Source organism: Tachyglossus aculeatus, chromosome 4 (assembly GCF_015852505.1).
Source record: "Tachyglossus aculeatus isolate mTacAcu1 chromosome 4, mTacAcu1.pri, whole genome shotgun sequence".
Lineage (NCBI taxonomy): Eukaryota > Metazoa > Chordata > Mammalia > Monotremata > Tachyglossidae > Tachyglossus > Tachyglossus aculeatus.
Window position 1 is genome coordinate 52761103 of NC_052069.1, and position 27243 is coordinate 52788345.

Below are 27243 nucleotides of genomic sequence, written 5' to 3' on the forward strand. Positions count from 1 at the left end.
AATGATGGCATTTATTAAGCACTTACTATGTGCAAAGCACTTTTTCCATTTTTTTTTTCCCTGAGAAGTATCCCCAGGCCTCTCATCTTGATTGTTCTACTCTATATAGCTTCAAGATACGACGACTGTGAAACCTGTGTGCAGTACCCTACATGGAGACATATTATGCTGCGAAGCAGCATGGTTTAGTGGCTACAGCATGGGCCTGGGGATCAGAAGGTTATGGGTTCTAATCCCAGGTCTGTCACTTGTCTGCTTGGTGACTGTGGGCAAGTCACGTCACTTCTTTGGGCCTCAGTGACCTCATCTCCAAAATGGGGATTGAATTTATGAGCCCCACGTGGGACAGAGACTGTGTCCAATCTGATTTGCTTGGATCTACCCCAGCACTTAGTATAGTGCCTGTTACATAGTAAGCACTTAAATACCATAATTAAGAAGCAGCAGGGCATAGTGCGTAGAGCTCGGGCCTGGGAATCAGACGGTCATGGGTTCTAATCCCAGCTCCACCACTTTGCTGCATGACCCCGGGCAAATCACTTCACCTCTCTGAGCCTCAGTTCCCTCATCTGTAAAATGGGGATGGAGACAGACCCAGGTGGGACAGGGATTGCGTTCAATCCGATTTCCTTGTATCCACCCCAGTGCTTACTACAGAGCCTGACACATAGTAAGCGCTCAACAAGTACCATCATTATTAATAATAATTACAATAATGGTATTTGTTAAGTGATTACTATGTGTCAAGCACTGTTCTGAGCTATGAGATAATAATAATAATAATAGTATTTGTTAAGCGCTTACTCTGTGCCAAGCACTGTTCTAAGCGCTGGAGGGATACAAAGTAATCAGGCTGTCCACATGGGACTCGCAGTCTTCAGCCCCATTTTACAGATGAGGTAACTGAGGCCCAGAGAAGTTAAGTGACTTGCCCAAAGTCACACAGCTGGTAAGTGGCGGAGTCGGGATTAGAATCCATGACCTCTGACTCCCAAGCTAGTGCTTTTTCCACTAAGCCACGCACAGTGCTCTGCATCATCATCATCAATCGTATTTACTGAGCGCTTACTGTGTGCAGAGCACTGTACTAAGCACTTGGGAAGTACAAGTTGGCAACATATAGAGACAGTCCCTACCCAACAGTGGGCTCACAGTCTAAAAGGGGGAGACAGTGAACAAAACCAAACAAAATAAATAGAATAGATATGTACAAGTAAAATAAATAAATATAGAGTAATAAATATGTACAAACATATATACATATATACAGGTGCTGTGGGGAAGGGAAGGAGGTAAGATGGGGGGGATGGAAAGGGGGACGAGGGGGATGAAGACTGTGAGCCCCCCATGGGACAACCTGATCACCTTGTAACCTCCCCAGCACCTAGAACAGTGCTTTGCACATAGTAAGCGCTCAATAAATGTCGTCATTATTATTATTATCATTATTATTACAGGTGCTCCCCCACAGAATGAGCCCTAACTTCCAGGCAGCCAGGCCCTCTGCCTTCCTGGAGCAGCAGCGGGCCCCCAGGTATAAACCTTTATTATAATAATAATATGAGAGCTCAATAAATACGAATGATTGACTGAATTTGCCTCAGGGTGAGGTACAGCTAGAGAAAGTGGGAGACGCCGCTCTCCACCTGCATATTCTCTCCCAGTTTCACTTTCCCCAACTCGCAGCCTACTGGTGCTTATTCTACCTGGAGACGGATGCCGTTAGTCAAACCCCCTTCTCCCATCGGGTGGACTTTCCGGGAGCAGCCAATCAGAATAATGGAGCTGGGAAGCGTGCTGAATTCCTCTAATTGAAAGGAAAAAAGAAGAGAAGCAGCATTGCATTGCGGACAGAGCAGGGGCCTGAGAGTCAGAACATCGTGAGTTCTAATCCCACTCCACCACTTGTGTGCTGTGTGACCTTGAGTAAGTCACTTCACTTCTATGTCCTTCAGTTCCCTCATCTGTAAAATGGGGATTGAGACCATGAACGGGACTGTGTCCAACCCGATTGCCTGTATCCACCCCAGAGTGCAGTACAATGCCTGGCACATAATAATAATGATAATAATAATAATATAGTATTTGCTAAGTGCTTACTATGTGCCAAGCACTGCTCTAAGTGCTGGGGGGGATACAAGGTAATCAGGTTGTCCCACAAGGAGCTCACAGTCTTTATCCCCATTTTACAGATAAGGGAACTGAGGCAGAGGGAAGTGAAGTGACTTGCCCAAAGTCACATAGCTGACAAGTGGCAGAGCCGGAATTAGAACTCACGACCTCTAACTCCCAAGCCCAGGCTCTTTCCACTGAGCCACGCTGCTTCTCTGGCACATAATAAGCACTTAACAAATAGCAATTATAGGCAAGCAGCGTGGTTCATAGAGCACAGGCCTCAGTGTCCGAAGGTCATGGGTTCTAATCCCAGCTTCACCACTTGTCTGCTGTGTGACCATGGGCAAGTCACTTTACTTCTCTGTGCCTCAGTTACCTCATCTATAATACAGGGATTGAGACTGTGAGCCTCACATAGGAAGGGACTGTGTCCAACCCGATTTGCTCGTACAGTGCCTTGGACAATGCCGTTATTATTACTATTATTATTGTGTTTGATACAGTTTATATCCCATTATTTTTTTCTATGACCTCCTGTGGATTCCCAGCATTTGGCTGGTCCTCTAGGGAGAGAGACATAATGACCTAATGGAAGGAGCACAGGCCTGGGAATCAGCAGACCTGCATTCTACCTACAGCTGGTACTGAAGCACTCAGTACAGTACTCAGAAAGCTTGCAATAAATACATTTGAATGAATGAAGGAATGACACGATCTCAGTTTGCCCATCTATAAAATGGGATTTCTCCACCTCTAGATTGTGAATTCATTGTGGGCAGGGAACAAGTCTACCAACTGTTATATCGTACTCTCCCAAGCACTTAGTGGAGTGTTCTGCACACAAACACTCAACAAATATGGTTGAGGTAAAAATGCTTGTTCTCCCTCCATTTTAGGCTGTGAGTCTTATGTGGGACAGGAACTTTGATCTATCAATTTTGTATTTACTCCAGTTATTGACACATACCATGCATTTAACAGTCTTCTAGACTGTGAGCCCACTGTTGGGTAGGGACTGTCTCTATATGTTGCCAACTTGTACTTCCCAAGTGCTTAGTACAGTGCTCTGCACACAGTAAGTGCTCAATAAATACGATTGATTGATTTAATACCAGTTACTAGTCTTCTTCTATAAAATCTCCTTCCTGAGTTGTGACTGATCTCAGACCTAACCGGTACTTTTATTTGGATTATTATTCCCAAAGCTTGTTATATTGCACTTATTCACTATGAAGCTCCAAGGTGATTTTCAGCCCATTCACCTTTAATCAATCAATGGAATTTACTGAACACTTACTGTTTGCAGAGCACTGAACTGATCACTGGGAAAGTAGAATGGCTTCTTTCCCACTGCTTTCAAACATGCCAATGTCTCTATCCTAAGAGAAAACAAACCCTTCCTTGACCCCACGGCTCCCTCCAGTTATCACCCCATCTCCCTCCTACTATTCCTCTCCAAACTCCTTGAGCAAGTTGTCAACACACTCTGTCTCACATTTTACCCTCCAATGTCTTCCATCCCCTTCACTCCACAGAAACCTCTCTCTCAAAGGTCACCAACGATTTTCTTTTTGCCAAATCCAGCGGACTCTACAACATCCCAATCCTCCTCAACCATTCAACTGCCTTCGACACTACCATCCCCTTCTCCTGGAAACATTTTCCAACCTTGACTTCACCACTGTCCTCAGCTGGTTCTCGTTTTATCTCTCTGGCCATTCATTCTCAGTCTCCTTCATGGGCTCCTCCTCCTCTGCCTCCCACCGCCAAACTGTGGGGGTCCCTACGGTTCAGTTCTGGATCTCCTATTCTCCATCTACACTCATCGCCTTGAGAACTCATACGCTCCTATGGCTTCAAATACCACCTCTAATGCAGAGGATACTCAAAATGACATCTCCAGCCCTGACCTCTCTCCCTCTCTGCAGGCACGCATTTCCTCTTTCCTTCATGACATCTCTACTTAGATGGACTCCCATCACCTCAACCTTAACATGTCCAAAACGGAACTCCTTATCTTCCCAACCAAACCCTGTCCTCCCTTGACTTTCCCCATCACTGTAGATAGCACAACCATCCTTCCTGTCTCACAAACCCATAACCTTGTCATTATCCTCGACTCCTCTCTCAATTAACCTATTCAATCCATCAATAAATCCTGTTGGTCCCTCCTTCACAACATCACTAAAATCCACCCTTTCCTCTCCAAACTGCTACCACTTTAATACAATCACTCATTCTATCCCACCTGGATTACTGCATCAACCTCCCAGCCTCCTGTCTCTCCACTCCAGTCCATATTCTCTCCTCATTCTAGTCCATACTCCATGGTGCTGCTGCTATCATTTTTTCTACAAAAACGTTCAGGTCATGCCTTCTCCTTCCTCAAAAAACTCCAGTGGTTGTCCATCCACCTCTACATCAAACAAAAACTCCTCACCATTGGCTTTAAAGTCCTCCATCACTTTGCCCCCACCTACCTCACTACAACCCAGCCCACACTCTTCGCTCCTCTGATGCTAACCTCACAGTGCCTCCATCTCGTCCATTTCGCCAACCCCTCACCCACGTTCTGCCTCTGGCCTGGATCACCCACCCTCCTCAAATATGACAGATAATTACTCTCCCTCGCTTTCAAAACCTATTGAAGGCACATCTCCTCCAAGACACCTTCTCTAAGCCCTCCTTTCCTCTTCTCCCACCTCCTTCTGCATAGCCCTGACTTGCTCCCTTTGTTCCTTAATCCTCTTATCCCCTCAGCACATAAGTACATATCTGCTGAGAAGCAGCATGGCTCAGTGGAAAGAGCACGGGTTTGGGAGTCAGAGGTCATGGGTTCAAATCCCGACTCCACCAATCATCAGCTGTGTGACTTTGGGCAAATCACTTAACTTCTCTGTGCCTCAGTTATCCATAAAATGGGGATTAAGACTGTGAGCCCCACGTGGGACAACCTGATCACCTTGTATCCTCTCCAGTGCTTAGAACAGTGCTTTACACATAGTAAGTGCTTAACAAATGCCATCATTATTATATCTGTAGTTTATTTATATTAATGTCTGTCTCCCCCCACAACCAAGACTGTAAACTCATTTTGGGCTGGGAATGTGTCTGTTTATTGTTGTACTCGTCCAAGAGCTTCATACAGTGCTCTGCACACAGTAAGTGCTCAATAAATACAACTGAATGAATACAAATTAAAATAAATTAGTTTTGTACATAAGGGCTGTGGCGCTAAGGGTGGGGAATATCAAGAACTTGAATGGTACCGATAACTGCACAGGCAATAAGGAATGGAGAGAGATTAGAGGAAAAGAGTTTAAATCGGTAAAGGCCTCTTGGAGGAGATGTGATTTTAATAATGTTTTGAAAGTAAGGGAATGGTGGTCTTTCATATATGAAGGGGGAGGAACTCCCAGGACAAAGGTAGGAAGTGGGCCAAAGGTTTGGCATAAAGATGAGAAGATAATGAAGTACAGTGAGTAAGTTGGCACTAGAAAAACAACAGGTTGTGCTTGCCTGCCTAGTTAATCTACTAGTTTTCAAGGTATAAAAGTCAGATTCACCAGTTTGACTCCCAGGTACACTCCCAAAGCCCAGTAGTCGGGATGACAACCTGCCAGCTCTCTAGCAAGGGGACAAGAGGTTCTGCTATTTCTCCCCGAAGTTCTATCGGAACTCTCTGGGGGAGCCTAGCCAATATTGTTTACATCTAGTTGAATGATTGGATTTAAAAACATCTTATGTGGTCCCCATTATTTATTTGGTTGAGGCCTCATCCATCTAAAAATTGAAGATTGCCTGCCACAGTATCACATAGGCAGTTTACAAGATTCCTCAGTGTATAGAATTTCAAAGGCAAATTCAATTTTTCATTACACAGCATGACTAGAAGATAGATCAATCAGTGGTATCCCCATTTTAGAGATGAGAAAACCATGAACGAGGGTTAAGCAATTTTCCCCAGAACCATAAACAACACTGATAGCAATCCAACATTATGACATGAATATTCCCAGCCCAATACTCAGTCCTTCTTATATACCTCATTTTCATTTTTTCAAATTGAAGATAAATCTCCTCCAGATTAGACTATATAGGAAAACCAATATCCCTTTATACATCACACTATAAATAACTTTCGGTTGACTGTACATTATTCGCATTATTAATTTAGACCCTCCCATCAGCACAGAATTAAGCATCCTCTCCTTTGCCACCTTTATTGATACTACGGAAGATAGACATTCAGATGTGAAAGAGGAAGCACTGAATTGACCTCTAATTTACAAAGCCTTCCCCATCCTTTGCCCCCAGTGATCTGGTCACATACTTAATTATGAAAATTGTCCCTGTCAGGCATGCTCTCCCTAAAATCTCCCCCACTCCTCTACACCCACTGTCTCAAATTCCTCTCCTCTAATTCTCTCCTTCCCTCCAATTTGGCTTTTATCCTCTTCACGCCACAGACACCACCCCCTCAGAAAGTCACAAATGATCTCCTTCTTGCTAACTCCAATGGCCTCTACTCCATCTTGGTCATCCTCAACCTCTCAGCTGCCTTTTACACTGCTGACCACCCCCTTCTCCTGGAAACATTAACCAACCTTAGCTTCACTGACACTGTCCTCTCATCTCTCTGGTCATTCCTTTGCAGTCTCCTTCATGGGCTCTTCCTCTGCCTCCCATGCCCTAACTGTGGAGCTCCCTCAGGGTTCAATTCTGGGTCTCCTATTTTCCATCTACACCCTCTCCCTTGGGGAACTCACTTGCTCCCATGGCTTCAAGTACCACCTCTATGTGGATGATAATCAAATCTGCATCTCCAGCCCTGATCTCTCTCCCTCTCTGCAGTCATGCACTTCCTCCTGTTTTCAAGACATCTCTACTTGGATGTCCTCCTGTCACCTCAAGCTTAACACATCCAAAACAGTCAAACCAACCCAATTGTGTCACTGTGGACTGCACCACCATCCTTCCTGTCTCACAAGCGCATAACCTCGGCATTACCCTTGACTCCTCTTTCTCATTCAACCCATCACTAAATCCTGTCAGTCCCACTTTGACAACACCACTAAAATCCATCCTTTCTTCTCCATCCAAATTGCTTCCACATTAATACGATCCCTCATCCTATCCTTCCTGGATTCTGCATCAGCCTTTTTGCTGACCTCCCAGCCTCCTTCTCTCTCCACTCTAGTCCACACTTTACTCTGCTGCCTGGATCATTTTTCTACAAAAATGTTCAGGGCATGTCTTCTCACTCCTCAAAATACTCCAGTGGTTGCTCATTCACCTCCGCATCAACCAAAAAAAACCTCACCATTGGCTCAAGCAACCAATCACCTTACCCCCTCCTACCTCACCTCTCTACTCTCCTACTACAATTCAGCTCACACACTTCTCTCCTCTAACGCTAACCTTCTCATTGTTCCTTGATCTCATCTATCTTGCCACCAACCCCTAGCCCACATCCTGCCTCTGGCCTGGAACATCCTTCCTCCTCAAATCTGACAATTACTTTCCCTTCAAAGCTTTAATGAAGGCATGACTCCTCCAAGAGGCCTTCCCTGACTACGCCCCCCTTTCCTCTTCTCCCACTCCCTTCTGCAGAGCCCTGACTTGTTCCTATTGTTCTGTTCCCCCACCCCCCATAGCACTTACGTACTTATCTTCACTCATGTACTTCACCCTGCTGCCCGGATTATCTTTCTACAGAAGCGTTCTGGGCATGTCACCCCCATCCTCAAAATCTCCAGTGGTTGCCTATCAATCTCCATATCAAAACTTCCTATTAGCTTCAAAGCCCTCCATCAACTTACCCCATCCTACCTCACTTCCCTTCTACATCCCAGTTTGCACACTCTGCTCCTTTGCTGCTAACCTTCTCACTGGGCCTCGTTCTCACCTGTCCCGCCATCAACTCCTAGCCTTCGTCCTACCTCTGACCTGGAATGCCCTGCCTGCTCAAATCCACCAATCACACTTCCCCCCTTCAAAGCCCTTCTGAAGGCTCACCTCCTCCAGGAGCCCTTCCCAGAATAAGCCCTCCTTTTCCTCAGCTCCCCCTCGCCCCACCTCAGACTCGCTCTCCTTGCTCTACCCCTCTCCCTGCCCCACAGCACTTGGGTATATATGTACATATCTATAATTCTACTTATTTATATTAATGCCTGTTTTACTTGTTCTGAGATATATATATATATATATATATATACTTCTATTTATAATGATGCTATTGATGCCTGTTTACTTGTTTTAATGTCTGTCTCCCCCCTGCTACACATGGAGCCCATTGTGGGAAAGGAATCTCTCTTTGTTGCTGAATTGTACTTTCCAAGTGCTTAGTACAGTGATCTGCACACAGTGAGCGCTCAATAAATATGATCGAATGAATATCTGTAATTTATGTTAATCCCTGTCTCTGTACCTCTGGACTTTGAGTTTGTTGTGGGCAGGGAATGTGTCTGTTAATTATGTTGTAAATTGTGTTGTACTCTCCCAAGCACTTGGTAGAATGCTCTGCACACAATAAGTGCTCAGTAAATAGATACTGATAGAATGAACTAAATGAATGAAAGCATCTATTAAGCTGGGCCAGAAGATCTAAGCTTCTACTGCTGCACTGAGAAGATTAAAAAGCACAATTAGAGAAGGAAATGGACTAGCTGAAGTCACAGGAAGTTAAACCTAAGCTAATGACACACCAGGGTAGGTTTAAGACACCTCCATCAGCCATCATCCAGTGAGGAATTCAGGCCTACCGCCTCCATAAATGCAGAAAAAATGCCTTTCCAAAAAAGACTTCTACAACGCGGAAATTTTACTGACACAGTAGATTTCTATCCCTTTGGTCCAAATTATCGAAGTTTTAACATACTCATAGAATTACTCCTATCTGTGCTGTTGATATCTAGGCATAAAGAGGAAAAAAGGGTCATAGGTGAATCCATTTTATAAATAACTCCATAGGCTCATCCTATCCACATACCTTCACCTCCTACAAATGGGTATACTTAAGCTTTACCTATTTCCTTTCCTTTTGCCTTAAATTGAAAATACTAACACACTTGTGATGAGCAGAATATTGACATAAGGTAAAAAAGTATATGCAAGAAACATGAATAAGATTAGATAATGGATTGGCCTTTGCCCAATATATTGACTGTATCTGAATTTTCATCAGGTAAATGTAGAATGATCTACAACCTAGGCATGTACTTTCTCATTGCAGTTGTTTCCCCACCAACTACTTTGTAAAAAGAAGAATTACATCATAAGTCAGAGATGGGTCAAATTTAACAAAGTACAAGCATCTGCTGGGGGGAAAAAGGAAACATGGGGATTCATACTCAGCTCTAGCATGAGAGGAGGTTCTGAATCAAGATCAGAACCTGTTCCAACTCAAGGAAGGATCTCACTATGTTTCCTGATACTAGGTCAGGGAAGATAATGACATTTGAGCAAAAGTGATGACCCGGAATGGACCATGGGATAAATGAATAGTATAGCTTTTAAGCAGTGTAAGTTTCTTTTATGTACTCATTCCCCAGGAATGAAAAAAAACAGACAAGTGGAAAGACAAATGGACACGTGGAAAAAATAAAGAAAGTTAGATAAGGAAGAGAGTACGGGGTGGGAGGATGGTTAGGGGAGAGAGAGACTTTCAAAGACCATCTCCAGTTATGTCTGTCTAGAAAAAATGAAAATTAAGGCAATTATTCCTATGATTTAAGCAAAATGCCTGAGGTGGTATATCAAGAAAAAATACTACTACTAATTGTGCTATTCATTAATAATAATGATGGCATTTGTTAAGTGCTTACTATGTGCAAAGCACTGTTCTAAGTCCTGGGGTGATACAAGGTGATCACGTTGTCCCACGTGGGGCTCACAGTCTTAATCCCCATTTTACAGATGAGGTCGCTAAGGCTCAGAGAAGTTAAGTGACATGCCCAAGATCACACAGCAGACATGTGGGGGATCCAGGATTAGAATCCATGACCTCTGACTCCCAAGCCTGTGCTCTTTCCACTGAGCAACGCTCCTTCTCTGATTCCAAGCCTTGTACTCTTTTCCCTAGTCCAGGCTGCTTCTTAAGCACTGGAGGACATAAAGTATAGAGATGGACTCACTGAATTTAGGGTGGTTGCCTAGTTTTCTGTTCTTTTGACTATACCAACTGAGTTTCCAAGGGATCAGGAAGAGTTTAGGGTCTAAAATTCTGTGGAGATAATTAGCAAGCGACTGAACCGAAAGGGTTTGCTACAGGGGACGTCATTTGTATAAGAGATGTTCAGTTTGATGACAAAGGTATCTGGGCATCCTATGAAGGCTACCAATCCCTAGAAAGAGGTGGAATTATGACCCAAATGGAGCTGCGTCCCCTTATATTGACATCTGCTATTCGTATGTTGCAATCAGATTCTAGTCTGGGGCCCATCCCCAACTTGCGCCCAGAGGATAATAATAATAATAATAATAGAATTTATTACGTGCTTACTATGTGCCAAGCACTGTTTTAAGTAGTGGGGAGGCTACAAGGTGATCAGGTTGTCCCACTGGGGGCTCACAGTCTCAATCCCCATTTTACAGATGAGGGAACTGAGTCACAGAGAAGTTAAGTGACTTGCCCAAAGTCACACAGTTTACAATTGGAAGAGCTGGGATTTGAAGCCATGACCTCTGACTCTGAGCCACATTGCTTCTCTCTGCACACAAATCTGCCTCCACCTATACAGCCCCTCCTTTTTTCCCCAGAGTGGCAACAGCCCCGGAGGATATGGAGAAGAATATCCTGGGGGACACGAACTCTCCCAAAGAGCAAGGACAGAACTGTTTAGGCTTTTCCATGGCCAGCCAGGGAAGGCCAGGATCCCACTTTCTCACAGAGGCCTCTCTGTCCCCACTCTGCTACTCTACCTCATAGCCCACCAAGCTTCTGTGGGGGCTGCAGCTTTGGTTTATCATCCTGCTCTTCCTCTCTGTCCAGGGCAGCTGTGGCAAGCCAGATTGGGCTCAATTCGAGGGAAGAGGTCTTATAGACAGGTACCAACTGCCCTATTCCATTCCCTGCTAAGTTCCACATGCACCCCTGATGATGGAAGCAATGTGCTGCCATGGGGAGGAGAGGGAGTCAGAAATTTGTTTTATATGGTATTTTTTAAGTGCTTACTATTGCCAGGCACTGTAGTAAGCACCTGGGGTAGATAAAAGTTAACCAGGTTGGACATAGTTCATGCCCCAAATGGCATGACAGTATCTATCCTTGCTCTTTGGGAGAGTTTGCGTCCCCCAGGATATTCTTCTCCATATCCTCCGGGGCTGTTGCCACTCTGGGGGAAAAAGGAGGGGCTGTATAGGTGGAGGTAGATTTGTGTGCAGAGAGAAGCAGCGTGGCTCAGTGGAAAGGGCACGGGCTTTGGAGTCAGAGGTCATGGGTTCAAATCCCAGCTCTGCCAATTGTCAGCTGTGTGAGTTTGGGAAAGACACAACTTCTCTGTGCCTCAGTTCCCTCATCAACAGTATCAATCCCCAGTTTAGAGAAGAGCTAACTGAGGCCCAGGGAAATGACTTGCCCAAGGTCACACAGTGGACAAGTAGTGGAGTCAGAACTAGATCCCAGGTCGAAGCTCTAGCCACTGGACCACACTGCTTCTCTGTAGGAAAGTCTCGCCTCCCTCTCAGCACCTCCACCAGGTCACTCAAATCGGGTGATTTCATTATTCAGACTGTGAAGACGATCAGGATTTTGTATGATGAACTTCTCGTAGCACAAAAAGTACCGATCCATCACGGAACTACCAGAAATAAGGTTTAATGCTCATTACAAAGATCATCCATTCGAAGACAGCCAAATATTTTAAAAGTATATATTTTCCTTTTCAAATAAAGGTGCTAACTCAGGAAGACTAATCAGAATATGAAAACTTTCACACTAAACAAGTAGAAAATTTAGAAATGGGACCAACGCATTCAAAATTGTCCTTCAAGTTGATTTTTTTTTTTTTAAACTGCTTCTTGGTTCTGATCTATGAGATATAGAGCATGATCAGACATCAAAAAAATGAATTCAATAACTGTTCATTCTTTGTTTTAGAGCTAATTCCATTTTACAGGTTGATTAAATAAAATCCTGACTATAAGAGTTTTCATATGAGACTCTTAAAACTCTTTTAATTCAAGCCAGGGTTGCCATAAGGGGTGTAGAAAAAAATCACTTCTCTGAGTTAATGTATGTTAACTATATCATTCAGTCAAGGTCTTTAAACGCAAGAAATTGCAAGAGTCCAGGAAACAAACATCATCATTCAATACTTTGACTCCAACATTGCTGAAAAATTATTGCACATCCCTGCCTTCCTAAATCACTTTATCCCCAAAATATTTTTTATTAAAGTCTTCCTTGTTTAAATTACCATATGTTCCTGACTGTACCTCAAGCTCATCTATCTCACTGCCGACCTCTGCCCACAACCTTTCTCTTCATATGACAGATAATTCACTCCCCCCACTTTCAAAGACTTATTAAAGCACATCTCCTCCCAAGAAGTCCTCATTTCCTTTTCTCCCACTCCCTTCTGAGTAGCCCTTGCACTAGGATTCGCACCCTTTATTCACCCCTGCCTCAGCCTCACAGCCCTTATGTATATATCCATATTTTTTATTAATAATAATATTTGTCTCCCCCTCTAGACGGTAAGGTCATGGTGGGCAGGTGCTCTGCACACAGTAAGTGCTCAAATAATGATTGAATGAACCCAATTTCAACCTCCCTTCCTAATTCTTGATTCTCCTATTTCCCAGGTTGTCCCAATTCACTGCATTGCCTCTGTTCAACACACCTGTAAACCTGATGGTTCATTTGCAAATCTCTGGCTTCAGGCAGCCCAGTACCCGACATGGTGATGAACAGAAAAGGAGACTATACTGCAACAGCAGACAGAATATCAAAACATACCAAAGGCTGAATGGGGCAAAGGGAAAGGAAAAATAAACAAGAACTAGGAAGGAAAGGATCATATGAAATAAGCACGATTGGTGGCAGAGAAAATAATATTCAGTGGGGAGGGGTACGCAAATATAAAAGCTAGGAGGAGCCAAAAATAAATAAATAAATGAGAGAAGAATTCAGGCTGTACAAAACTGGAAAGAACAGAGAAAGGGTAATACGATGGCATTTCAGCAAAATAAAGAGAAAAGTAATGAATGGTTCTGGCTTTTTAAAGCTTAAGCCCCATAAACATTCCCCAAGAATGACTGTCCCTGCACCAATTTAGACTCAACTTGTTCTTAAGTCAAATGTGTTTAACAGGATACTCTTCTGTGGAAAGAACACAACTATATTTGGGCCATATTCTTCTAGTACATGAGATTTTCCAGGAATTCAACACAGTGTAGAGGTTGGATTAATTGCCACAAGAATCTGTGAACTTTGACCCACTGTATTAGTAAAACTGCTTTAACCAATTAAAATAGTCCACGGTAAGTGTTCCACGGTTCAAATCTAGCCATTCCAAATCTCACCTTTATATCTTTGTGCTGTTCTCAATTTCCAACTAGAGAAAACTGTCTAGCCGTTGTTTCAAAGTGGTTAACTTCTTACCAGTGGCTTTAAAGGACTAATGCACCTTCTCTAGTGCTTACTGTCCTTCTGGAAAGAATATGGCTCATTAAATCACATAGAATTCCAAGTCATCCATTTGAAACACTCAATCACTTTGCTCCCTCCTACCTAGCTGGATTTCTACCACAACCCAACAAACACACTTCACTCTAGTGCTAACATACTCACTGTACCTTGATCTCAGCTATTTGACTTTCAACCACTTGCCCTCATCCTGTCTCTGGTCTGGAATGCCCTCCCTCCTCATTTCCAACAGATTCATTCATTCTACCGTATTTATTGAATGCTTACTGGGTGGAGAGCACTGTACTAAGCACTTGGAAAGTACAATACAGCATTAGAGAGACAATTCCTGCCCACAACGGGCAACGGATGAACAGTCTTCTCACCTTCTAAGCCTTACTAAGGACATACCTCCTTCAAGAGGCCTTCCCCAACTAATCTTTCATTTCTTCATCTCCCACTGCCTTCTGCATCACGCTTGCACTTGGATTTGCACCCTTGATTCACTCCTCTCAGCCCAACACTCATGCATATATCCATAATTCATTTATATTAAACATCTGTCTCTCCCTCCAGACTGTAAAGTCATTGAGGACAAGGAAAATGTCTACCAATTCAGTTACGTTTTACTCTCCCAAGCCCTTATTACAGTGCTTTGCAATTAGTCAGTACTCAATAGATACCATCGATGGAGAGAAAAAAGGAAAGGAGAGGTAACTGAAATCTCTCCCTATAAGATTTCATTATCTCATATTCTAGGATCTTTTAGTTGTTCCCCATCTCAGCCACAGATACCAGTATTCATGACAAATTCAGTAGCTTTTTCTCAAGCTCTGTTGCATATTTGCCCTAACAGATGGCTCCCAGCCTTTACTTATACTGTGATAAAATTTAAGAATTGAACTCCAAGCCAATCGTTGACTAATACAAAGAACCTTAAAAGGAATGCTAACAACCCATATTATTGTAACAAACATAAGTCATTCTAGTTGAAAAGATGTTGCCAAGAAAAAAAGAAACATATTACTGTTGAATAATTTTTTTTCAAATAGTGCTAATTTTATGGCAATGTAGAGTAGAACCATATTTATGTAAATAAGAATGTAATCTTACATAAATGTATAACCACAGAAACATCCCAGAAACAGCTGTGCTTACCTAGGTGCAATCCTTTTGTTCCTACTACTTGTAATAATTTCATTGAAAAATATAATACAGCCATTGTAATATTTTTTTTTTTAAATCACAAGGCAGGCCTAGTCAGAGTGCATAACTGGCTCCAAGGTGTCTGTCAATCTCTCATCATTATTCACTGAAGCTCAAAGAACATCTTCTGCCTTAAAAAATAGGATGGAAAGATGCCAGAACAGTTGCAGAAAGTTTGTTTCAGTGTAAATCAAGCTTCTATCCTATAGTTGAAATGTACCTTTGTTTATATATATTTCTAAAAAGTCAAGCAAGAACTCAGGCTATGGATAAATTCTTGAGAATTTAGAATTACAGCTAGGTTTATGTGGATTTCTTTATATCATTACAGTGTAATATAAATTTTGTATTTACATTAAGGTCTGTCTTCTCTTCTAGACTGTAAACTCACTGTGGGCAGGGAACATATCCATTAATTCTGTTCAATCGTTCTCTCCCATGCATGAAGGATAGTGCTCTGCATGCTGTAAACACCCAATGAATACCCTTAATGATTACGTTTGAAATGCTTAGTAAAGTGCTCTGCACACGGTAAGCGCTCAATAAATACGATTGAATAAATATAAATTTAAATCATAGAAGGCTTGTCAAAGACAGTGGAATTTTAGGAGGGCTATGAAACTGGGGAGATCCATGGCCTACTGGATTAGGTAGGGGAAGAAGTTCCAGGAAAAGAGAGTAGCGTGAGCAAGGGGGTTGATGCAGGATTGCCAAGAACAAGATATAGTTAGAGAATTAACTTGGGAGTTCATCAGTTTGGGATGAAGGGGGTAAAATGATTCAATATGTAAATGGGACAAGATAGTGGAAAGCCTGAAGTCAACTGTGAGGAGTCTGTGCTTGATGAGGATGGGCATTCATTCAGTCATACTTATTGAGCGCAACTGTACTTTCCAAGCACTTAGTACAGTGCTCTGCACACAGTAAGCGCTCAATAAATATGATTGAATGAATGAATAATATAAATTCTCAAGTTACCCAGCATCATCCTAAGCCTCTTCTGATTTCCACCTTCAGCTACTCTGTAACCACTGTCCCTACACAACTGGCCAATGGATTCTTGGCCAGTAACTCTTCCCTTCTTTCTCCACAGTAATACTGCTATTGTGTGCAGGGCACTGTACTAAGTGCTTGGAAAATATAATTCGGCAACAGATAAAGACAGTCCCTTCCCATCAACGGGCTTACAGTCTAGAAGGCAGAGACAGAAAAACAGAACAAGTAGACAAGTGTCAATACCATCAAAATAGATAAATAGCATTGTAGATATATACACATCAATAGAGTAATAAATATGTACAAATATTTGCAAGTGCTTTGGAGAGGGGAAGGGGGTAGGGCAGACGGAGGGAGTGGGGGCGATGTGGGGGAAGAGCATAGATAAAGGTGGGGGGGCTAAGTCAGGGAAGGCTTCTTAGAGGAGATGAGCCTTGAGTAGGTCTTAGAAGCAGGGGGAAGTGTGATTGTTTGGTGGATCTGAAGAAGGCAGGCATTCCAGGCTAGAGGTAGGATGTGGGCCAGGGGTCGACGGTGGGACAGGCGAGAACGAGGCATGGCGAGGAGGTTTGCGGCAGAGGAGCGGAGTGTGCAGGGTGGGCTATAGAAGGAGATGAGGGAGGTGAGGTAGGAGGGGGCAAGGTGATGAATAACTTTGAAGCGAATAGTGACGAGTTTTTGCTTCATGTGAATGTTGATAGGCAACCACTGGGGATTTTTGAGGAGGGGAGTGACATGTGCAGAGCATTTCTATAGAAAGATAAACTGGGCAGCAGAGTGAAATATAGACTGAAGTGGGGAGAGACAGGAGGATGGGAGATCAGAAAGGAGGCTGATGCAGTAATCTAGTTGGGATAGGATGACAGATTGTACCAAAAAGGTAGCGGTTTGGATGGAGAGGAAAGGGCGGATCTTGGTAACGCTGTGAAGGTGAGAATGGCAGGTTTTGGTGACAGATTGGATGTGTGGGGTGAATAAGAGAGTGGAGTCAAGGATGACACCAAGGTTGCGAGCTTGTGAGACGGGAAGGATGGTAGTGCTGTCCACAGTGATGGGAAAGTCAGGGAGAGGACAGGGTTTGGGAGGGAAGATAAGGAGTGCTGTCTTGGACATGTTGAGTTTTAGGTGGTGGGCAGACATCCAGATGGAGATATCCTGAAGGCAGGAGAAGATGCGAGCCTGGAGGGAGGGAGATTGAACAGGGGAAGAGATGTAGATTTGGGTGTCATCTGTGTAGAGATGATAGTTGAAGCCGTGGGAGCAAATGAATTCACCAAGGGAGTAAGTATAGATGGAGAACAGAAGGAGACTAAGAACTGACCCTTGAGGAACCCCTACAGTAAGGGGAATGAGAACCAACGGAGGTTTTTGAGGAAGGGGACATGAGTGCTGAGTGACCATTCAAGATGATGATCCGTGCAAGCACTATATAGCATACACTTCGGTGGTGAGAGAACTGGAGACAGAGAGACCTGTGATGACTAGACTGTTCATGAACATCAGTAGCAGAGGCAAGTAATTCTTTTCATAAATTCATATCAGAGAAATGTCTGCTGATGATTTAGATACATTCCAGTTTTTCTTTCATGTATGTTTTCATGCCATTAGTGAATTGGGGAAGACCCATCTGCGTAGGATGCAATGTGGTGTCAGAAGAAAATGTTTTGTGCCTGTGAGCAGCAATCAAGAAGTGTGTTTTCTTTAATATGAGTTTTCCTTCATGGAGGCAGTATGGCCTCGTGGAAAGACCATGGGATTGGAAAATCAGAAGACCCAGGTTCTTATCCCAAGAACCTTTAGTCTGCTATGTGTCCTAGACTGAGGCCCTTAAATGCTATATATCCCAGTTTCCTCATCTGTAAAATGGAGAAAGGAAACTTGTACTCCCCATTTCAAAAATTATGAGCCTCCTGTGATTCATGGACCATCTATGACCTGATTATCTGATGCACCTCAGTGGTCAGCACAATAACTTGGTATATTTTAAGTGATTAATGAGTTTCACACACAAAAAAAAGGGACTGTAACCCTCACTTCATAAAACCTAGTTGCTTAACCTTTCAATTAGTGACATCTACAGTGCTTACTCTGCAGAGCACAGCACTAAGGTCTTGGGACAGTATAAGAGTAAGTAGACAGACTTTTGCTTTAAATATTGCCTACACTGTAATGTCAACAGGACTTTACACAAATCACTACTTCTTTGAGCTATCCTACACCACCTAACATGGGCTTGGGAGTCATAGGAGTCACAGGTTCTAATTCCAGCTCTGCCACTTGTCCGCTGTGTGACTTTGGGCAAGCAACTTAACTTCTCTGTGCCTCCAGGTACCTCATTTGTAAAGTAGAGATTAACAATGTGAGCCCCATGTGGGACAACCTAATTACCTTGTATCACTCCCAGTGCTTAGAACAGTGCTTGGCACATAGTGCTTAAGTAAGTGCTTAACAAATACCATAATTATTATTATTAAATTCATTTGATAGCTCTGCTGATCACAGGCTCTTTGTCAAAAACATGCAGTTGAAAGAGAATATTTGATTAATAGCACCTTGTACATATATTACCAAGAATGGCCCCATGATTTTTTTTTGCACATATGGGGTTTTTTTTAATGTTATTTGTTAAGCACTAAGTTCTGAGAATTTTTAACACTTTGTTAAGCACAGTTCTAAGAGCTAGGAGAGATAATCAGTCATGTCAGGCACAGTCCCTGTCCCATATAGGGCTCACAGTCTCAAGTATCATATTGCAATATGACTCAAAGTAAGGCTGGATATACCTGAAGGCTGGCTGAAGCAGGATCCTAAAATTGGTAATGTCCTTATGGAGACTTCTAAGATAACCAATACCTTCTATGTGTCTTTTGGGTTTGGGGGAGAAGGAAAGGGAGTTCCAATCTGATTTATTTTATACTGTAGGTTTGTCAGATGGAATAATTTTCAAGTCTCCCGTGTTTATTAATCCTTGACCAAAAAAATGCATATCACAAGCCTCTAAACTGCAGCTGATTCCAATGAAAGGACTGAGTAGTCAGCATTTTTCAGGAAGAAAGTATCACCATTCAGTCTTCTCTTTCATAACATTTGATAACTATTTTCTTTCCATAAGGATAGGGAGCGTCCATTATGTAAAAATGGAAATTAAAAAAGCATTCAAACTTTGTCCCAGATCAATTTCCCTCTCTGTCATGGGCATTCCATTTCCCAAATTTTGCTGGAATTAAGGTTCATGGTATTTTCCTATTGCCTTCAATACCTCTTGGAATGTGTTCCTTTGACATCTTGGCTTTACTGATTCTGTCATTACAAATATATGTTATTCATTGGAATTTTTTGTTATGAAATTGGCCTGATTTGGGTTTTTTCAAGTTACTTCAATCAATATTTATTGAATGCTCACTCCATACAGAGCACTCTTATTCAAGTCTTCAAATAGTCCAGTTCTAGGTAATTTGTCTTTGCTGCCTTTCAGTACAGTGAGAAAACATCCTTGGAACTCATTATGGAGAGCAAAGTTCTTTTTGATTTATTTGTCAAACTTTTTTTCAAAGATGCCTTCTTTCCTACTATAGCCCTTAAGACAACTTTCAAAATCTTCATCTTTTCCTCTAGAGGATCCTAAATGTATTTAAGCAACAATTTCAGTAATATTGAAAAATTCAAAGAATTGCAGGTAAAAACTGAAGAGAGAAGAGATTAATAGTTAATCTCTAATCCTGATGCTTTGACTTAAAATCCCTGAATTAGTCACCAAGTTGAATGGGATGACAAACTGCAAAAACAGTTCTCTTCTGGCATCAAAATAGGCAACTAACTAGAAAATCAAGTATTACAAGTGACGTGTGAACTGAATAACCCCTTCGAGATTGGTTTGTTTTGCTCAACTACCCTCATTACAAAGTACACAGTGAAAATAAGACTAAATAAACAATAGTTTCTAAAAACCTTCCATGAAAAGTGTAAGAGGTGAAAAAATGTCCAACAGTAAAGCCAGTTTTACCCACCAGTTTGTTAGTAAATCAGCTTGTCCCATCCTACTTTACCTCACTGATCTACTACTACAGCCCAGCCCAAATACTTCACTCTTATAGCACAATCATATGTTTTTATGACCAGTTATTGACTACTTCACCACTGAGCCCCTTCCCACATCCTCACTCTGGCCTAAAACTCCCTCCCCCTCCATACACACCAGACCACCTCTCTCCGTAACTTTAAATGCATATTAAGGTCACATAATAATAATAATGATGGCATTTATTAAGCGCTTACTATATGCAAAGCACTGTTCTAAGTGCTGGGGAGGTTACAAGGTGATCAGGTTGTCCCACGTGGGGCTCACAGTCAATCCCCATTTTACAGATGAGGTAACTGAGGCACAGAGAAGTTAAGGGACTTGCCCAAAGTCACACGGCTGACAATTGGTGGAGCCGGGATTTGAACCCATGACCTGACTCCAAAGCCCATGCTCTTTCCACTGAGCCATGATCTCCTCCAAGAGGTCTTCCCCAATTAAGCTCTCTTTTCCCCAGCTCCCTCTCCCCCACAGCACTTTTGTATTCAATCGTATTTATTGAGCGCTTACTGTGTGCAGAGCACTGTACTAAGTGCTTGGGAAGTAAAAGTTGTATATATCTATTATTTCTTTACATTAATATCTGTATTCCCCTGTAGAATTTAAGTTCCACAAGGTCTTCCAGTGCAATGAGAAAACATCCTTGGAACTCATTATGGAACTCATTGAGGAACTCATTCCTTGTGGGATTCATTCCCTGACTGAGCCCCCTCCTTCCTCTCCCCCTCGTCCCCCTCTCCATCCCCCTCGTCTTGCCTCCTTCCCTTCCCCACAGCACCAGTATATATGTATATATGATTGTACATATTTATTACTCTATTTTACTTGTACATATCTATTCTATTTATTTTATTTTGTTAATATGTTTGGCTTTGTTCTCTGTCTCCCCCTTCTAGACTGTGAGCCCACTGTTGGGTAGGGACCATCTCTACATGTTGCCAACTTGTACTTCCCAAGCGCTTAGTACAGTGCTCTGCACACAGTAAGCGCTCAATACGATGGATTGATTGATTGTGGGCAGGGAATGTGTCTACCAACTCTGTTTAATTGTACTCTGTTAAGCACTTAGTACAGTGTTCTGCACATAGTAAGTGCTCAATAAATACCATTGATTGAATCCTAGAACTGATACGGCTAGCCAGTCCAAAGACTGGAATTTCACAACTACACTGACAATTTGCATTACAGCTGGGTGATCTGAATCAGTTCCAGAGTCTTTCTACTTCTAGTTGGTCTATAACCTCCCCATGGAATCCTGCACCACTACAGCACATTCCTTTACTGTGGATCAGAGCTCCTAGGCAGACCTTCCAACCCTCAGTTTTGCTCCAACATGAACTATGAGGTGCTCGCCAGAATGTTAAAGATTAGGAACTACTGGCATAGAGAGCAGCAAGAGAGCAGCAGCATGGCTCAGCGGAAAGAGCCCGGGCTTTGGAGTCAGAGGTCGTGGGTTCAAATCCCAGCTCTGCCAATTGTCAGCTGTGTGACTTTGGCCAAGTCACTTAACTTCTCTGGGCCTCAGTTTCCTCATCTGTAAAATGGGAATTAATGTGAGCTCCGCCGTGGGACAACCTGATCACCTTGTAACCTCCCCAGCGCTTAGAACAGTGCTTGGCACATAGTAAGTGCTTAATAAATGCCATTATTATTATTATTATGGCCCAAGGCTACTGAATTGAGATACATTTACCTATCAGTGGGTTTCCCGGTTCTGTTGCAATTGGTTTAAAAGCATGGATACAATAGTCCTTCAGTTCTAAGATGACACTGTCAATGATGAGAACTCCTTTGGGATAATGTTTCTAACATTTAACTTGGTGGACAGAGATGTTCACGATCAAACGCGGTGCCTCATTTTTGTCTCTCCTGCTGCCTTTTGCTCAGGTCTTTTTCTTCTTTCATGTTCTTTCACATCTAGCAGACCACAACTGTACCAGCTTCAAAGGCCTTATGGACTTACATCTCTTCCTGGAGGTTTTCCCTGATGTAGCTCATATCCCCCATCCTAAATTGAACTTCTATGCCCCACGTTCTTCTGATTCTACTGTACTCTCCCGAATGATTAGAACAGTCCTCTGCATGTGATAGGTGTTTGATATGACCAATAGGCTAACAACATCTGTTTACAAATTGCTTTACTCTTAAAAACTTCAATCTAGTTTAAAAGTACCGCTATAATTATGGCTTAGAGATACTGGGGAAAATAACTTGGTACAATTATTTTCTCGTATGCAATTGTTTAAACTTTTGATTCAGTTGAGAATCTTCTAATCCCTAAAGAATACCTTTGGCATAAATGACGTACTCTTTAAAGTCACACTGGCTCTTTTAGGCTTCCAGACAGACTAGTCCCCTGAAATACTAATTTCTTGGAAAAGTTTATGCAGCTTTCCAAAGGCTCTAATTTACTCCCAGGAAAAAGGCTTGCGACTACTGCACTCCAATAGTGAGCTACAGGATGTAAACTTGGCTGCCAATTATGACCAACCAAGAAAGAATTGTTTTTGCAAATTCCTTATAGGCAGGGTATAGCATCTTCTACCTCTATTGACTCCTCAAGAATTTACTACAACATTCTAGATATAGTAGGTACACAGAAAATGCTATTCATTCATCGTTCTTAATGCAGGGAAGGAGTATAGCCAGCTGGGCTCCAATGGGATAGATTAAACAAACTTCCCTCCATGCAGAATCCCTTCGTGGCCTGACCCAGACCTTCTATAAACACCAGGTTGCATAGATTGCAACTGGCACAGGACCTATATTCTAATCCTGAACTTAATTCTCTGTGCCTCACTTTTCTCACCTGTAAAGTGAGATTCAACACCTATTCATTCATTCATTCAATCAATCGTATTTATTGAGCGCTTACTGCGTGCAGAGCACTGTACTAAGCACTTGGGAAGTACAAGTTGGCAACATATACAGACGGTCCCTACCCAATAGCGGGCTCACAGTCTAGAAGGGGGAGACAGACAAACAAAACATATTAACAAAAATAGAATATGTACAAATAAAATAGAGTAATACGTACAAACACATATACATATATACAGGTGCTGTGGGGAGGGGAAGGAGGTATGGCGGGGGGATGGAGAGGGGGAGGAGGGGGACAGGAAGGAGGGGCTCAGTCTGGGAAGGCCTCCTGGAGGAGATGAACTCTCAGTAGGGCTTTGAAGGGAGGAAGAGTGCTAGCTTGGCGGATGTGCAGAGGGAGGGCATTCCAGGACAGGGGGATGACGTGGGCTGGGGCTCGACATGGGACAGGTGAGAACGAGGCACAGTGAGGAGATTAGCAGCAGAGGAGTGGAGGGTGAAGGCTGGGCTGTAGAAGGAGAGAAGGGAGATGAGGTAGGAGGGGGCGATCACCCTCTCCTCTAGGCTGTGAGCCCCATGTGGAACAGGGGCCATCTTCACCTTATTATCCTGTATCTGCACCAACACTTTGTACAGTGCTTGGTACATAGTGGCACTTAAAGTGATAATAATAATGATTATTATTCCACTTTCCAAAACTCTTTATCTTCATGATGGGGTAGCCCACTGGCAAGCAGGAAGGATCAGAGTTGCAAAACCATGTGAGGGTGAATTTCTGAAATTATTTCAACACATCTTTGAGGCTAGGATATCATGTGCTAAGGAGCAGTGATTCATCTTCACGCTGATTAAAAAAAATGATAGGCACCCAATTCCATGGGTACCATACTTAATTACGTGGATTAGAGGTACAATCGTGAACCCAGAAGGGTTTTTAAGAGACCAGAGTACTTGCCCCTGCTCTGCCTCTGATTGGCTGAAAATTTAATCTTTGACCCTTATACCGGGCAATACTATTGACCTAATAATAATAATGGCATTTATTAAGTGCTTACTATGTGCAAAGCACTGTTCTAAGTGCTGGGGAGGTTACAAGGTGATCAGGTTGTCCCACATGGGGCTCACAGTCTTAATCTCCATTTTACAAATGAGGTAACTGAGGCCCAGAGAAGTTAAGTGACTTGCCCAAAGTCACACAGCTGACAACTGGCAGAGCCAGGATTTGAACCCATGACCTCTGACTCCAAAGCCTATGCTCTTTCCACTGAGCCACAATGCTTCTCATAGAAATTGACCAAAGAGTGATGGACAACCATTCTATGACCTTATTTGCCTCACCGGTGACCATCACAGCCACTTCCAGAAGAAGCAGTGAACTCTGCAAACTCCCATAAGACCAAAGTGTGCCAAACCTCAACACCTTTCCACAGCAAGAGTACAAAAGCATTAGACTAAAATCCCCTGATAGAGTGAATGCCGAGAACCCCTAAGCCACCAGTAATTCACCTGGAGCCAGGTGAAAAAAAGAACTGTGCTTTTACCAATCTAGCCAATTCTAACTTTAAAATGCACACAACTGCATGACAGATGATTACTTCACAATGTGATGATAAAGAGTCAAGAGGTAGAAAAAGGTTGCCCAAAAAGAAGATAGAAAAGGATCCTAGCTAGTCTATGGTATAAAGCGAGCCAACTGGAAAGGCAGGAAGGTGCACTTACTGCGACAGGATAGGAAGGACAACATATAATAATAATAAAAGTGGTATTTTTTAAGAATTTACTAAGTACCAAATACTATACTAAAAACTAGGGTAGATAATAAGCTATCCCTGTAGATTGTAAACTCACTGTGGGTAGGGAACATTGCCTTGCAACACTTTGTGTACTCTCCCAAGCACTTGGTACAGTGCTCTGCAGAAAATGAATACTTAAATACCTTGATAAATTGATCAGGTCCTAAGAATTCACAGTTTGGAAACTGTTGTTTGCCTCTGTAAGAAGTTTATCAGCAAGTTAGAGTGACATAAAGAAACCAAAAAGAAAAGGGGGGGGGGGGGGGTAAAAGAAGGTGTAGCTAGAGATTTTGTTCAGTAGCAGGAACAAGCTGGCTCTCTGCCCCGAGGGCAAAGTCAGGAGCCCGGTTTCCAGCAGGAATCCCCGGAGTCGGGAACTTGGAACTAAAAATTAATAAGAACTGATGAGATGGGCAGCATTTAAGGAAAAGTAGGGAAATCAAAGGAGGAAGACAAGTCACTCCACAAATGTCTTCCACCCCAGCAGAAATTAGGAAGAGGAAATATTCACTGTTTCAGAACTTTTTCATAAGCAAAAACTACAATATTGTGCTGATTGGGCCTACCAAGTCTTACACTGTCCTCTTCTAAGGTCTTAGTAGAGTGCTCTATACACCGCAGATGCTCAATAAATATGAGTGACTGATTGAGGGAAGGTAAGCTTAAGAAGCATTCTGGAATTTCTCTCTCTGCATGAGCTCCCAGAAAGTTTCCACTTCTCCCCATTCTCTCTTGCTTACACAAATATTCTGAGTTACGCAGGCTGGTTTGAATCAGAGAAAGTAGTTCATAGTTCCCATGTGAATGCCTCAAGCTCTTCATGAACTCCAAATTTACTGTCCCAATAGTGTCAACTTGAAGAGGAGGAGGAGAGAAGCTCACAAGGTGGTGGGCAGGGCAACAGGCAGAATACCAAATGGGAAGCAGTGTGGCCAAGTGAATAGCGCAGAGACCTAGAAGTTAGAGAACCTGAGTTCTAAACTCAGCTCCACCGTTTCTCTTCTCTGACACCCTGTGCAAGTTACTTAACTTCTCAGTGCCTCAGTTACATGATCTATAAAACCGAACTTAAAACTGTGGGCCCCAGTGGGACATGCACCATGCCCAATCTGATTAGTTTTTATCTACCCCTGAGCTTAGTATGCTGCCCTGGCACAGAGCCAACACCTTAATACCATAAAAAATGCTAACAACAATTTATCAGGAGAAAATGTTACTGAAGCCAATTCTCTCCTCTTTCAGGCAACCCTTGGTGGTATCACCCTGATTAGAGTCAGAACCCCTATTCTTCCACGCAGAGACAAGGGTCATTACTGAGATTTCCTGGTGCACTTTCGCCTCTGTTTTTGCAATCTTAACGTTTCACTCGTATTTCCTGCTGAGTCAAAGTTTGCTGGGTTTCAGTTCCCCTTTCCAAACCCTGCTGCAGCTATGACTACCCCGTGGCACACAGCCACTGCCCCCTCCCACCAGAAGAGACAGAGCCAGGGAGGGAGAGGGAGAGACAGAGACAGACAGGGAGAGACGGGGGGGGGGGGGGGGGGGGGGAGACACACACACACACACACACACACACACACAGAGACAGAGGGAAACACACACACACAGACAGAGGGGACACACACACACACACAGAGACAGAGGGGGGGACACACACACACAGAGACAGAGGGGGGGACACACACACAGAGACAGAGGGGGGACACACACACAGAGACAGAGGGGGGACACACACACACAGAGACAGAGGGGGGACACACACGCAGAGACAGAGGGGGGACACACACACAGACACAGAGGGGGGGACAGACACAGAGGGGGGACACACACACAGACGGGGGGGGGACACACACACAGAGACAGAGGGGGGGCACACACACAGAGACAGAGGGGGGCGCACACACACAGAGACAGAGGGGGGCACACACACAGAGACAGAGGAGGGACACACACACACAAACACAGACAGAGGAGACACATACACACACACACACACAGAGAGACAGAGGGGGGAAACACACACACAGAGACAGAGGGGACACACACACACACAGAGAGACAGAGGGGACACACACACACACACAGAGGGGGGACACACACACACACACACACACAGAGGGGACACACACACAGAGACAGAGGGGACACACACAGAGACAGAAGAGAGAGACACAGAGACAGAAGGGGGGACATACAGAGACAGACAGGAAGAAGGAGAGGGAGAGAAAGAAAGAAAAAGAAATAGGGAGTAAAGGAAAGAGAGATAGAGAAAGAGAGAGAAGGGCAGAGAGAGAGAGAGAAAGAAGAGGAAAGAGGGTTAAGGAATAAAGCCAAAGAGGAGAGAGGGAGCGATAAGGAAACAGGTAGGGTTTGGAGGAAGTAGAGGTAAAAAAAGAAGGAGAAGGGAGAACTAGTTATGGGGAGCAGGGAAGAGGGCCGAGAACGTACCTCGATGTCCAGGGGATCCCTGCTAAGCAGACGAGCCATGGCAGGGGCTGGAGGCAGGCCGCCCTCTCCCAGACCAACCGGCCTGTTTCTGGGCTCCGGGAGGAGGAGAGAGGAGGAAGGAGTGCGGACACAGCTACGACAAGACAGGCTTGGTGGGC

The 27243-nt window shown here is 43.4% G+C and overlaps 1 protein-coding gene across 1 annotated transcript in view; it reads right to left on the minus strand.

Annotated features, from left to right (window-relative positions):
• Positions 1–27241, minus strand: part of DPYD (dihydropyrimidine dehydrogenase) — an 884509-nt gene extending 857268 nt beyond the window's left edge. Inside the window, exon 1 of the mRNA XM_038745292.1 lies at positions 27086–27241. Coding sequence (XP_038601220.1) covers positions 27086–27124 — 39 coding nt within the window. The 5' untranslated portion in view covers positions 27125–27241. The remainder of the gene's footprint in view (positions 1–27085) is intronic.
• Positions 27242–27243: the final 2 nt, after the last annotated feature.